Genomic DNA, 15,636 nt, shown 5'->3' with positions numbered 1-15,636 from the left:
ATTATAGCTGATAACTAATTACATCCTTTTTTTCCACTAGCTCTCCAGAATCGATATATCTGTGGGGGAGGGAGCTGGATTCTTATTGCCTCACCAAAACTCTAAGTTCTGATTCAGTTTCTTCTAGATGATGGTGTAAGAGATATAAATAGCCCAGATGGATTTTCAGATATTAGAGAAAATTTTCATCACTGGTGGTTAGAAAAACTATTTTAGGATTTACAGACTGAGCAAATCTGGTGTAGAATCACTGAGGAGAAAAATGGAATGTAGTGATATCATTTTGTAGTCACTTTAATACCCTGGGTATTACATTTTTATACATACATTTTCAGGGTGAATCACTGACATTTGTGCTGATTCATTTTCCTCCAAAGCATTCCAACGGTAAATGTAACTGTTTCTCAGACTACATCTTGAGGGGTTTTTATGTGTAGGTCTCTAATTTTCATCATAAGATGTCAGTTTTTCTAATTCCATGATGTTTATGTTCTATTATGTTCTAATTCCATAATTTTTCTAATTCCATTATGTTCCCCTCAGCACAGTGAGGAATGTCAGAACCAGCCATGATGGGGGCAACACCATATACAAAAAAGTGATTTTCCGAAGCTATGTGGATAGTACCTTTACAACTCGGGAGCCTGAAGGGGAATATGAAGAACACCTGGGTATCCTGGGTCCTGTTATCAGGGCTGAGGTGGATGATGTCATCCACGTAAGTCAAGGCTTCAGGTGTTTGGTGCATGAAGGTTTCTTACAATGATCTGAAAGGGCTGAGCTAGAACTGGTTGAAAAATATCAGTCATTTTTGGTGGGATATCGTGTAAAATTTATTTTTTTCTCAACTTCCCACCCCAAAAAGCTTTTGTTTTTTAACACAAAACCAAAAAGTTGGGGGGGGGGAGATTTTTCAAAAACTGTTTTTAGTTCTACAAAAAAATTGCTGTTTGAAAACTGAAAATTTCCCCCAAAACTCAACTGAAATGTAAATTTTTTTTAATGAAAAACCTGAAACTTTAGACAAAAATGAAAATGTTTACATTTGTCTGAAAAGTCATCTTTTGTCTTAAAAATATTTTGATGTAAAAATGTTGAGCAGTTCTAGTATAAATGGAACTCGCTGGTCAGTATGTGTTACAGGTCCCCCCTCTGAGCGAATTCTCAGAGGATCGGAGTTTTCACAGTCCCCCCACTCTCTCAGCTAGCTATGGAGCTTTAGCTCAAGTTGTAGCCACTCATGCTTTTAGTTCTGGAGGTCCTCACGTCAATCCCAGCATGGTGGCCAAGATGCCGGCCATCACATAAATGCTAAGGATGATGTGGAAGCAATACAAATAATAAATACAATACAAGGGATTATAGCTAGTAGTAACAGGGGAATATTACAAAAGGGCACACTTCCTGTGAATGAGATCTTTGAGGCGGTGGAATAGTCATCCCCAAGGGAAGTGGTCTCCATCTCTTGGGACTTAAAACTGGGCAGTGTTTTAGAATATTTACTGTAAGGAAGGTGTTGACCCCTAGTGGGATAGATTGAATGGGACATGATAGCTCTTTGAGTAGTGTCTCTGTGGGTACTCCACTTTAAGTGGTGGTGCATCCCTCGATCAGAGATTTATGGTAGCAGGGTCCGTGTGGGTCGCGGGTGCGCAGTAGGCGTCCCTTGGCGCCATTAGTGCTGTGTGTAGCATGCGCACAACCCAAGCCCTCCAGTTCCTTCTCAACCGTCCTCTGCTGAAGAGGGAGCGAAGGGGCAGTCTTAGCAGTTCTCCCTAAAAATCGTTAAGAAATAGCTTTTAGATAAATATTTAGATAAGCTATTAGAGAGAGAGTTAGAGTTAGTGTTAGTAAAACAAAAACAAATTTCTTGTTAATTCGTTAGACAACATCGCACCCCCCCCAAGGGGCGGTTATTAGTTAAAATGCCGGGGTCTCCAGGGTTCAAACGATGCAGCTCCTGCCGTGATGCCATGCCCGTTTCAGATGGACACTCTTTATGCATACGCTGCCTGGGTGAGGGACATATTCCCCAGAAATACTCCCACTGCAGCAACCTGAGAGCCAGAGCCCAGCAGGACAGGGATCTCCAGCTTAAAATGATCTTGATGGAGAAGTCCCTCCAGCCTGAGAAGGACAAGCAAACGGCCTCTCTGGGCGCTCCTCAAGATGGAAAAGGAGACCTACCTTCTGAAAAACCAAAAAAGCGGGCTCAAACATCTCTGCAGAGAGGTCTGCGAAAACAGAGGTGGTCTCCTGCCAGGACACTGCCTCTGATGCCATCTTCCTCTCGGGTGAGCACCTATAACACTCCAGGCACCTCTGGCACTGCCGATGTCTGAGCGAGAGAAGTGGAGTTGAGTCGCCGACAAAAACATGCCTCCTCCATAGCACTGAGCTCGCCAGTATGGGGCTTAGCACCGCGTGTCTCAGGCACCACGCCTCCACCCCTGACACCGACAAATCAGTTGGCACCGGAAGATACTACCAAGTCAGCACTGAGGGCAATGGCCAAACAACACCGGTCGGCACCAACTCCATCAACAAAAGAGAGAGCACCCCTGGCACCATCTCTCCTGCCCCAGAGAGACTTAGAAATCTCATTGGCACCACATTCACCAATACTCGGTGCCAAGGGCTCCCCCACAGGCTCCAGAGGAGATCACAGCCCACAAGACATGGCACAGTTCTTCAGTGATGAAGAGGAGGAGATGCAGGGACAATACCCCCATCTCACTTAAGGCCCATCGACCAATGTGGAGTGACATGGGTCCGAAACACCAGATGAACCAACCATGGTGTGGACCTCCATGGATGTACTCTCCTATGGCTTTCCCAATGCAATGGGCACATTGGGAACCCTGGAGCGCATAGGGGTCAGCGTTCTAGACCGTCCACAGCACATAGATGTGAACTGTGCTCTAACCTAGCATCTCCCACACCACAACCCTCAGAGTCACAGGAAGGGGGAGAGGACACAGAGCTGGGCACAGACCATGGTACATCTCCTGTGCGCAATTCATCTTTCTCCACAGATGAGGTGATTATGCCCCCACCGCCAACCTCAGCGGATTACTTTAAACAGTTTCAAGAGCTGTTGGAGAGAGTCACGCAAATCCAAGACATTCCACTAGAGGAGATAAAGATAAACGAGCACAAGCTGGTACAAATACTGCAACCTGCATCTACCTTCCCTTCCCATCAACAAGGCCCTCTTGGATCCTGCGGAGACAGGCTGGCAGACACCTGCCTCTATTCCACCCACCTGCAAAAGAGTGGATAGACAATATTATGTACCATCCTAGGGGGCAGACTTTCTATTTGTGCACCCGCCTCCTAACTCTGTAGTTGTCAAGGCAGTAAAACACCATAACAAACAGCCATAATTCAAGGTTACACCCCATGACAAAGAACACAAAAGACTTGACTTCTTCGGACACAAGGTATATTCCTCCTGCGCCCTTCAGTTTCAGGTGGCCAATTATTCTGCACTACTGGCCAAATACAGTTACAACAACTATGGGAAACTTGCCCAGCTCACCTCTGAGCTACCAGAAGAAAAACACACAATTCCAGGCCATCATCACCGAGGGCCAGCTCAGAGGTAAAACAGCCCTTCAGGCAGCATTGGACACAGCAGACACAGCAGCCAGAATGACAGACACAGCCACAGTAATGCGCCGAGCCTCATGGCTTCCAGCCTCAGGGATACAAAAAGAACTCCAGACAAAAGTAGAGGACTTCTCTTTTGACCGGGAACAACTCTTCTCTCAGAAGACAGACAAGGTCCTTTATTCAATGAAGGATTCTTGGGCCACACTTTGGGGGTTTACAGCCGCCCTGCAAAAAGAAGGAAATACAAACCATCTCAGAGACCTAGAGACTCCTCAAACAGGCAACAACACCGGCATCAACGATCACAACACCAGCGACCACCTCAATCTCTGGCGCAGACTTCTCAGGCAACACCTCCAAAACCGCAACTTTGAAAAGTTGGTCGAGGGTCTGAACGACCTCCCTCATGAAACAGTGCTCATGTCTGACCCATCCCCAATTTTTGGCCATCGACTCCAGCTATTTTACCACATCTGGGCCACCATAACATCAGACCAGTGGGTGTTGGAAGTTATCAAGTCAGGATACACTATTCCCTTTAACTCCTGCCCACTTACCCTACCCCCTTCCCTGTCCCTTTTCAGGGACCCTTTTCACGATCACCTACTACAACAAAAAGTCAATCATCTTCTACAGCTAGGTGCCGTGGAACAAGTACCACTACAATTCAGAGGGAAGGGATTCTACTCCTGTTACTTCCTGACCCAGAAGAAGAGCGGGGGATGGAGACCCATCCTGGATCTACAGAAGCTCAGCAAGTTTCTCAGATCCCAAAAATTCAAGATGCTCACATTGGGTACGATACTCCCAGCACTGTAACAGGGGGACTGGTTTTCAGCCCTCAACCTCCAAGATGCTTATTTCCATATCACCATTCATCCTGCCCACAGAAAATGTCTGAGATTCACGGTAGACGAGAACACTTCCAATACGGAGTACTACTGTTCGGCCTATCCACGACACCAAGAGTCTTCTCAAAACTCTAGCGGGGATAGCGACTCATCTGCACAAACAGGGGATAATGATTTTTCTCAGCCTGGACGATTGCCTTATCAAAGGCCCAACTCTACGAGTCACAATGGATGCAGTCCGGTCCACTATCACATTATTCCGGGAGCTGGGTCTACAAATAAACGAACGGAAATAACCATAAACCCAGTCGAACAACTAGACTTTATCGGGGCACACCTCGACGCTATAGAAGCCAAGGTGTCATTACCCCTTACCAGATTCACGAACCTCATCCAAGAGGTACAAGTCAGTCCTCAAGTTCAGGCTCACACTGTCCTACAATTATTAGAACACACGCCAGCCACGACATTCATGGTACGACATGCAAGACTACATATGCGAAGTCTACAAGGTTGGCTAAGCATGGTATACATACCAAGCAAACACAACCTACACAAATGGCTCAAAGTTCCATGAAATGTCCTCAATTCATTACAAAGCTGGACAGGGCCACAAAATAGCTGTATGGGTATCCCTTTTCAACAGAAACTCCTGACAACAGTAATCATCACAGATGCCTCACTGATAGTCTTGGGTGCTCACATGAGTCAACACATATACAAGGCAAATGGTCTCCCAGAGAGACTCCCACTGCACATCAATTTGCTAGAGCTACGAGCAGTCAGCAATGCCTGCAGACACTTCCTACCTCATATACGAAACAAATCCATTTGAATTATGACCAACAATATTGCCTGCATGTTCTATGTCAACAGGCAAGGAAGAGCTCGCTCACATTCCCTATGCACAGAAGCCATGAGACTTTGGAATTGGTGCGTACAATACAATGTAAACATCTGAGCGTGTTACCTGCCAGGCTGTCAGAATGCAACAGCAGACACGCTCAGCAGCTACTTCTCCCAGGATCATGAATGGGAGATGAATGGAGAGGTCCTGAGTTCAATCTTCAAATGGTGGGGCATGATTGATTGAGCTCGATCAGAGTCCATCTTGCTGCCATTTCATCATTCCACCGAGAGATCGATGGAACTCCGACGTTCACACACCCAACTACAAAACGCTTCCTCAAGGGTCTCCGAAATGTTTACTCAGACGTGCAATGACCTACACCAACATGGGACCTCAACCTGGTATTGCAATGCCTCGCCGGACCGCCATTCGAACCCTTAGCCACCTGCTCATTTTCTCTAACTTCTTTGACCAGGCTCTCTGGTACATAAAGGGAACAGATGAGTTACATAAAAATCAGGAGCAAGAAAAGGGGGAGACAAAAGCCAACCCTAATCTTGGAACTCCATCCTCAGAGTGAGGGAGACAAGACGAGCTCCTTGCCCTGGCAGTCCGCCTCTGGGGTGAGGGAGATGCATACTAGAGAAACTCCCATTGACATCAGTGGGAACTACATACACTGGGATCTAGTATTACTGTAGAACTAGCTTGTGCCCCATCTAACACAGCCAGCCAGGGGTGTAGGAAAGAATAAAGACTCCCTGTCCCCCTTGTGCAACCCATTGTACGCCTGCTGGAACTGGGGTTCTCCCAGGAATGCAGGGGCTGCTCCCAACTTGCTCCCTCTTGGGAACAATGCTGGAAAGGGGGCAGGGAGTAGGCGGAGCCATTACCCTGCTCCCCACATACTAGTAGCTGTGCACAGTTGTGTGCTGCACCCCGTAAAGATGTGTCACGAGTTACACTCCCCACCTCCAACCAGGCACAGTCTAGCCCATAATCAGTAGACAAATCTGAATCCTGAATTTGTACTTTACACAGTTCATGGGTGTTTTATGCCTGGGATCTTGGTTTAGGCCCAAATCTGCTAATCAAGAATCTGCTTGTATTTGTTTTCTAGGTTCATTTTAAAAATCTGGCATCCAGACCATATTCCCTCCATTCCCATGGGCTTTTGTATGAGAAATCCTCTGAGGGAAGCAGTTATGAAGATGAGTCTCCAGACTGGTTCAAAAAGGATGATGCAGTTCAGCCAAATGACACCTATACCTATGTATGGTTTGCAACCAAGCGGTCTGGACCTATGCAACCTGGAGCAGCCTGTAGGTCCTGGGCCTATTACTCCGGTGTAAACCCGGTAAGGAAATCTAAGCAGAAGGGTGCTGGAGTCTGCTGGATAACAGCTACTATGTCTTGTTGCTGAAATACTGGCTTCACAGCACTTTGCATTGCTTCCTATTCTTTTGGGCCTGATTCACCACTCTCTTGTTCCTCATCTAATCATTTATGCCTATGCAAAGTGAATATAAATTGCTGCCACTGGCATGAGTGGATGGAGAATTCTGATTTGATAGCATTTCATAGCCGCTTTGCATAGAGTTCAGTAACTACACAAGGCAATGGGGAATCAGGCCCTCTACCCCAAATGTAGGGCCTGAGCCAAAGTCTTTCTGTTAAGTTCAGTAGACTTTTGGATCAGGCCCTTAGTTAGGAATATAGCATAGCTGAGAGATTCTCCCAGCCCCCATGTTTGCAATGTGATGTGCAAATACATCTTGGATCCGGGTTCCTCATCTGTAAAATGGGACCTTTACCCAACCTTTATTCATTAATTAAGTCTTACTTCTGTACCTGATAAATTGGTTGAAGTAATCATTCAAATAGAATAATAAAAGATCTGGAAGATCATGGTATGATAGGGTCTATGCAGCATGGTTTCTGTAAAGGAAAGTTGTGTCGCTAATCTGTTGGAATCCTTTGACTGTGTCAGTAAAATAACGGATAAAGCAGAATCAAATGGCATATTTTATGTACACTTTCAAAAGGCCCTTGACAAGGTCACGCACAGGAAGCTACTGAAGAAAGTAAGTAATCATAGAATGCAAGTCTGAGTATAGTCATGGATCAAATGCTGGTTAAAAGAGTGAATAAACAGTAAGATTAAATGGACAATTTTCATGATGGCAAAAGGCTACAGCAAGAGGCCACAAGGTTCTGTATTAGCACCAGTGTTGTTCAATACATTTTTTTAATGACCTGGAAAGCGGGGGAGGTGAATAGTGAGGTAGCAATATCCATTGATGACCCAATTAATTTAGGTTAGCCAAGTCCAGAGAAGACTGTGAAGACTTAACCAAGCTAGTTGAATGGGCAACATGATAGTAGATTCAATTCAGTATTGATGTGTACAAATAATCCGTATTGGACAGAAAATGTGAAACTACTTGCACCTTATGTGGTTCTAAATTAATCATATCAACTCAGGATATGATCAGGATCAGCTGAGTGTCACTGCAGACAGATGGATGAAAACCTCTGCTCAGTGTGCAGCTTGTAGTTGAAAAAGCAAACAAAATGTTATGATGCATACAGAATAGGATGGGGAACAATACAGAAACGATTATAATGCCATTTTATAATCAGTGGTACAGCCTCCTCTGGAACTGGCCACCCATGTCAAAAAGGATATTGCAGAACTAGACAGGGATCAGAGACTGGCACCATAAGTTTAGGGGCATTTAAAAAACATGAAAAAAATCTGGCACTGGCCATGGTTGGAGACAGGATGCTGATCCAGTCTGGCAATTCCTGTGTACCGATGTTAACCCTTGTAAGGGAAAATCCTCAAATGAAAGCTCCTGTAAATGTGCAAATTGTTATTAATGAAGTATTATGGGAAACCCTAACTTTTACTTGTAATTTGTATTTATTGCCTTCCAGGAGAAAGATATTCACTCAGGCTTGATTGGTCCAATCTTGATCTGTCGAAAGGGAACGGTCAGTACAAGTAACAGGCCAGTAGATACCCAAGAGTTTGTCCTGCTTTTTATGGTCTTTGATGAAGAGAAAAGTTGGTACTTTGATAAGCATTCCAAAGGGACTTACACTGAGAAGACCTCAGAAGTGCAAAAATACCACAAATTCCATGGTACTAATGTTTCCCTTTGTCAGTTATCCATGTTGGGAGGAAAGAGGGAGGAATTAAAAAGATCTCAACCCAGCTTCTCTTGGTGCACTTCAACTTTGCACGCACACATCATTTGCATGCACGTATTTAATTTTTTTTGCACTATTCCTTGTGCATATAAAAATAGAATATGCATATAGACTAGAGCTGGGTGGAAACTTTTGACAAAAACAGAAAAAATGTTTTTGTTAACATTTTCCACAGAAAATTTTGACTTTTTGCCAAAAAATTGAAGTTTTCAGGTTTTGGACAGGAAGTTTTCAGTTGTGGGCTAAAAACCGTAAACTCCCTGGTTCTTCAGTTTTTCAACACAAGTTGAAGTTTTCCATGGAAAACAGAACCTTTCTGTGAGAATTTCATTTAAAAAAAAATCAATTTTCTATGAAGAAGCAGTTTCAAGAGAATTTTCAGCCAGGCCTAGCACAGGCCCTACCTGCTCTTTTTGGGCAGGAGAGCTGGTAGGAAAATTTCAACTGAAACAGTTTTCAATGTAATTGAAAATGCTGATCTGATTACACCAAAAAATGGTGTAAAATTGCGTCAGTTTTAATTACATTTCCCACAAAAATATATTTTTGTGTTTCAGAAAAATTTTGAACTTCCTCATGAAACAGAACACCCTGGTTTCAGCCAGCTCTAATTGGCACAGATGGGGCTTTGTGCATAGCGGGTGGATATTCAGACGTGCTTGGCATCCACAACAGAATCTGGCTCTTCAGAAGAGTTCAGTTCCCACTTAGGTACCAAAAGAAGTGTCCAATTATTCCAAAGAGCTCAGGACCCAGCAGCTCCCCGCATTCACAACAATGAGAGGTGTTGGGTGCTGCACACTTTTGAAAATCTGATCACTTCATTTAGGTGCCTAAATGGGAGATCTCTTTTGGAAACTTGGCCGTAAAGTACTATTATTCATGTGAATAAGTGACGGTATGTAAAAATGGAAGCCATGTTTTTAAAATATGGTCCTTAATGTCAGGCATAAGTCAGATCTATTGACATTAATAGAGTGTGTCTCATTACAGTCAAACCCCCGTACTCTACAGCAAGCTGTGCTTAAATCCTGTGGCCTGGTCTCTGCATTCTCTGGCACTCAGGTGCAGCAGGTGGTGAATTCTGTGGCACTTGCATTTAAATTTGAAAAATGGAGTTTTCCTGAATGTAATATTATAATGAATATTGCCATCCACACAGTAACCTCTGTTAGTTTATTTTAATATTAAATCCCCCAATTGAGGAGATGAGAGGCAGTTTGGGATTGGATTAAGCACATTTGCTGGATGTTTCCACTAAAATGATCAGTAGTGAAATAGTTACCAAAGCTGACATTTAAATCATCACCTTTACATTTCAGAATCAATGCACGATTCAGATGAAGTGGATAGTTCACGCCTCTCAGAGCTATTGCTTTAGGCTGTCTGCAATCTCAGGGAGACATTTGGATATTGCTTAACACTTGATTCATATTTTCTAGACCTTTTTTTTCCACTACCAGCAGGGACCCTGGGGGCTTTTCCCTTGAAATTTTCAGAGCTGCAACACCCACTTGATAATGACCCTTTAAGAGGAAACAACTTAATTTAGGCCCCCTAATATAGGCTTTATGGAGTTAGTTTGGCTCACAAACGTAATATGAATCAAGCTGGCCTCATGTTTGACTCATTCAAAGAGATAAATTTCAACACTATCTTACTTTAACTGTTCAAGAGTTTCTGGGGCTTTTGTTAATTTTGTTTCCACCAGGGAGGTAGAAAGCCTTCCCGCTTATTTGAATGACCATCAACTACACTTGCAATGACACTTAATTCATAAACTGAGAAGGTCATTATTATATGTTGACACTAGAGATTGGCATGGACCAGGACACCACATCTGAAACGCTATAGGCTTTGGGGTCATTTGGATCTAGATCCAATCTGTATCCTCTGGTCAAACTCTATCTGACATCTTTATTATCTCTCAGCTGGAGTGTGTTTCTTTTATCTCTTGTAATATTTTCCTTTTCAGCCATTAATGGGATCATATATCACTTGCAAGGACTGAGGATGTATAAAGATGAACTGGTCCGATGGCACTTGTTGAATATGGGCGGATCAGAAGATATTCACGTGGTTCACTTTCACGGTCAGACCTTCACAGAAGTCCCTGGGCATCAGCTTGGTGTCTACCCTCTCCTTCCAGGTACATATCAGCTCAGTGTCTTGTCATTTCGACTCATAATTATGAGGCTAAACCCTACACTTGGTAATGTTGGAGTGACTCTACTAAAATTCAGTGTCATTAGATCAGCAGAAGCAGAAATTGGCTTGGGCACATTAAGATAGCGATGGTCAAGTCTTGTGTTTCAAGATGCTAGCTGTTCATTTCCTGTGAGGTTGGAAAGGACTTCCCCAACCCCAGCATCATCTACCTCAGGGGTTCTCAAACTGGGGGTCGGGACACCACAGGGGGTCGCGAAGTTATTACCTGGGGGATTGCGAGCTGTCAGCCTCCACCCCAAACCCTGCTTTGCCTCCTGCATTTATAATGCTGTTAAATATGTTAAAAAGTGTTTTTAATTCATAAGGGGGGTCGTACTCAGAGGCTTGCTATGTGAAAGGGGTCACCAGTGCAAAAGTTTGAGAACCACTGATCGACCTCATTGAGGTGGGACTGGAGCGGAGGCCGCCCTCCTCTGCAGTGTAAGTTATTGGGCAACGTTGGAGATGGGGTATGGAGTGCATGGACTGATGTCCTGATCAGGCATAGCAGGTTTGTATAGGGGAGATAGAGGTTGGAGGCAGTCTGCCGTTGACCTGTTGTGTGAACATGGGCAAGTTCCTTTCCTGCTCTGTCCCTCGGTTTCCCCCATTTGCAAAATGAGGACAATAGTGCTGATTGCCTTTTGTAAAGTGCTTGGAGACTTGTGGATAGAGACCTTAGTATTCATACTGAAAAGAAAGAGCCCATGAATAACTAGTTAATAATTTCAATAGAGCTCTTTTTTGTTGCCATCAAAATGCTTTTCATACAATCCCACATGACACTGCCATAACCAAACTAGGGAAATTACTATAAGGTGGTTGCACAAGAGATTGAAAGATGGTACTCAAAGAGTAGTTATCAGTGGTTCACTGTCAAACTGGGAGGGCTTATCCAGTGGGGTCCATCTGGGGTCACTCCTGGGTCCAGAACTAGTCAATATTTTCATTAATGACATGGATAACGGAGTGCTTGTAAAATTTGCAGGTGGTACCAAGATGGGAGGGGTGCAGGACAGGATTAGAATTTAAAACAACTTTAGCAAATTGGAGAATTGGTCTGAAATTAATAGGATGAAATTCAATAAAGACAAGTGCAAAGTACTTCACTTCGGAAGGAAAAATGAAATGCACAAACACAAAATGGGGAATAACTGGTGAGGCGGTAGTACTGCTGAAAAGGATCTGTGGGTTATAGTGGATCACAACTTTAAAATGAGTCAACAATGTGATGCAGTTGTGAAAAAGGCTTAATATCATTCTGGGGTCTATTGACAGGAGTGTTGTATGTAAGACCCGGGAAGTAATTGTCCTGCTCTACACGGCACTGGTGAGGCCTCAGCTGGAGTACTGTGTCCAACTCTGGGCACCATAGGTGCAGAGTCTGTGGGTGCTCCAGGGCCAGACCATCCATGGAGAAAATTTAGCGGGTGCTTAGCACACACCGGCAGCTAAGCTCCACTCCCGCCTGCCGCTGGCCCTCGCCAATCAACTCCTACCTCTCCCTCCCAGTGCCTCCTGCCCGCTGTGGAACAGCTGTGCAGGAGGGGGAGGAGCAGGAATGGGGTGCGCTTGGGGGAGGGGTCAGAAAGAGGCGGGGGTGGAGTGGGGGTTGGAAGAGGGAGGGCGGGGATGGAGGCGTGGCCTGGGGCGGAGCAGGGGTTGAGCACCCCCGGGGGAAATTAGAAGCCGGCCCCTGTGCTGGGCACACACTTTAGGAAAGATGTGGACAAAATGGAGACGGTCTGAAGGAGACCAACAAAAATGATAAAAGGGTTAGCAAACCTGATCTTTGAAGAATGGTTAAATAAACTGGACATGTTTAGTCTTGAGAAGAGAAATCTGAAGGGGTGACCTGCTAACAGTCTTCTAGTATGTTAAGAGCTGTTATAAAGAGGAAGGTGACCAGTTGTTCTCCATTGAAGGGCCAACAAGAAGTAATGGGCCTAATCTGCAGCCAGGGAGATTTAGGTTAGACAATAGGAAGAACTTTCTAACTCTAAGGGTAGTTGAGCTCTGAAATAGGCTTCCAAGCGAGTTTGTGGAATCCCATCACTGGAGGTTTTTAAGAACGTGTCGGGATGGTGGGAGCAGCATACGGCTGTGACTCGGGGAGAATTCCCCTCAAGTGCATGGTCTGTTCTGGCTCCTTTACAACCCTTACACACTGCCAGAGCCATGGCTGGAGCAGGGGCCAGCATCAGCCCCTCAGAGTTACTGTTACCAGAGCATGAATCCACGTAAAAGGTTAGGTCATTCACTACATGATCACACAGCACACACTGTGTATGCAGTATTATACAAAATATGTGCCTGATTCCAAGGTTATGTGAAAAAGTAAATTTTAAAGCGGTGAAGCTTGGATTGAGATCTGAACTTTTGATTCTCGCATGTCTCCAATTAGAACCTGTTTATTAAAAGGAGAAGGATGTTCGTGGATCTGCTACGCTTTCCAATAGGTGCAGGATATTTGCACTTTGTCAAGCCACCAGAAATGGGCAGGATCGATAGGCCCTGGTTTATCCAGCCTCACTGTTCTGTGTCAGCCAATCTCCTGCTAACCTTTCAATAGATGAGCTGTGATTTGTTTTTCTCCTCTCTCTTTTAAAGGCTCATTTCGAACTATTGAAATGACACCACCAAAAGCTGGCATGTGGCTTTTAGACACCGAAGTGGGGGAATATCAGCAAGCTGGAATGCAGGCCTCCTTTATCGTTGTAGAGAAAGGTACTGAATCTGATCACGATCATTCTAAGATACAGGATTCTAGTTCTAAAGTTCTCTCTCCCTTTCAGGGCATGGGACAGTAATGACTGAATAGCATCTGAATTGAGGAAATGGCTAGATTAAAAAGGGGGAGCTCATGGAATGATTATAGTAAACTGAATTTAAAAGAAGTGTTGTATTGCATTCAGAGCACTAACTTTACATTTGTTGATTCCCTAAAATCACCTATGAATCCTTAATTGAGGGAATTGAATGCAGAGATGATTTTGATCCTGTGGGCATACAGACCTTTCTTTTTTCTTGTTTTTCTTTCTTTTTTTTTAAACAGTGATAGAGTCCCAAATGTGCCCTACTGGGAGTTGGCACAAAGGGTGACCTCCTCAGAAAGGCCCAGCCAGCTCCTCAAACATGACTCTGAATGACCCTCCTTTTCCTGATAAGTTATGAAATGCAGCTCATCAGTAATCAAACATATTTGTGTTCTCTCTAGAGTGCAAGTTACCAATGGGCCTAATGAATGGACTTATACTTGATTCACAGATCAGTGCTTCTCGTCACATAAGTGAGTTGAAACACATTATTTGAGAAGGTCAGACATGGTCCTCAGTACTATGACTTGGCACCAGGCAGTGCAATTGTAGATTTTCTCTGCAGCTCTGTGTTTCACGTATGCTACTGTCTTCTGGCATCATTTCAGGAATTAACAGGCTGTCAGACTTCAGAAAGCTCTCTGGTTCTGTTGGCCCAGAGTCGGAGCAGGACTGAGCAGCCCAAGGCCATGTGTACACTGCAGAGCTTGGCTGCATCACTAGGGTGCTCTGCTGGCATAGCTGAGATGCATCCTAGGCTGGCAGAAGGAGTTCTGATGCGACAGCTACACTGCCTCCCTGAACAGCATTAGCTATACCTCCAGAAGATCGGGGGGGAGGAGGTTGCCAGCATAACTATGTCAGCTAGGAGGTGTGATTCCCCCTGCCAACCTGCTTCTCACCAGCAGCTATGCTGACAAAACTTAAGTGTACAAACCAGGCCCATATCACTGTAGTCTTCTGACAGTGAGGCAGGCTTTTCTGCTCCTCCTGTTCTACCTGCTGGCTAATGTACAGGGCAGGGTTGTCAGGAGACATGGGTTCTATTCCTGTCTCTGCCACTGGCCTGCCGGGTGGCCTTGGACAAGTCACTTCTCCCCCCAGTGCCTCAGTTTCTCCAGCTGTAAAATGGTATTGAGAATTCATTGCTATTTTTAAGGGGAATGAGATGTAGAAGTGCAGTGTATGAATATTATAAGGGAGTAAAACGCTGCAAAATGACATTCCAAGCAATGTTGGGGTCTTTGATTTCTCACGCTTATTCCCATCCCGAAGGTGAGCTTTTGATGAAGAGTTTGGTAACATTCCATATACCCATGGGTGGGTACTATTTTCAGATGCTATTTCCTCCCTGCCATTATAAACAAATGGCTTATTTTGGAGACTTCAAACTTCCTGTGGATTTAGCCCTCTGTGAGGGACGGATGCCTCTGAAGGCATTTGCTTTAGAAGTAATCAAGTCACACACATTTGAAAATTATCTGTCAGACAAGAGAAACAATTGATTTTTAACACAGTGCCCTTCACGAGGGGTTGCTTTCCACAGTGGATGTAGAACGTGGTTTGACTCTGCCTCCACCGCTAGTAACCAAACGCTGTTTAGCTCTAGCTGCTGCATGTTTCAACTTGACTCCAACTCCTAATGCTGACAAAGCCAAAGGAAGTAGTATGTTAAATAAAAGGGTGCCACGGGAGGCAATGTTGCCTAATGGTTGGAGCATGGGACTGGGGGCTCAAGAGACCTGAGTTTTTTTTCTAGTTCTGCCACTGGTCTGCTAGGTGACGTTGGGGAAATCACTTCACTGCTCTGTGCCTCCGTTTTCCTCATCTGTAAAATGGGAATAATGATACCGATCCCTTTTATAAAGTGCTTTGAGAGCTGCTGGTGAAAAGTGCTAGATAAGAGCTAGGTATTGTTATTTTTAAAGCCACTTTTCTGACTATAATGTTTTCAAATCTACAATCAATTTTTATTTGCTGATAACATCCAATGTCTCTGAAGCTTTTGTCAGCTTTACAGCTTATCAGGTATTTGTACTGGAGTCTCTTCCTTCGGGACAAACCAAAGAAGAACTGAAAC

General features: G+C 44.4%; 1 protein-coding gene across 2 annotated transcripts in view; it reads left to right on the top strand.

The window, feature by feature from the left end:
- Positions 1-15,636, top strand: part of LOC311524528 (coagulation factor V-like) — a 64,683-nt gene that overhangs the window by 38,738 nt on the left and 10,309 nt on the right. For both annotated transcript variants that reach the window (XM_084635692.1, XM_084635693.1), the window contains exons 14-19: positions 544-718; positions 6,437-6,673; positions 8,257-8,464; positions 10,508-10,681; positions 13,351-13,467; positions 13,958-14,029. In XM_084635692.1, coding sequence (XP_084491818.1) covers positions 544-718; positions 6,437-6,673; positions 8,257-8,464; positions 10,508-10,681; positions 13,351-13,467; positions 13,958-14,029 — 983 coding nt within the window. The remainder of the gene's footprint in view (positions 1-543; positions 719-6,436; positions 6,674-8,256; positions 8,465-10,507; positions 10,682-13,350; positions 13,468-13,957; positions 14,030-15,636) is intronic.

This window comes from Lepidochelys olivacea (assembly GCF_965140295.1).
Source record: "Lepidochelys olivacea isolate rLepOli2 genome assembly, chromosome: 1".
NCBI classification, from domain to species: Eukaryota; Metazoa; Chordata; order Testudines; family Cheloniidae; genus Lepidochelys; species Lepidochelys olivacea.
The sequence above is the reverse complement of the archived record's forward strand: the minus strand, read 5'-3'. Positions and strand labels throughout refer to the sequence as shown.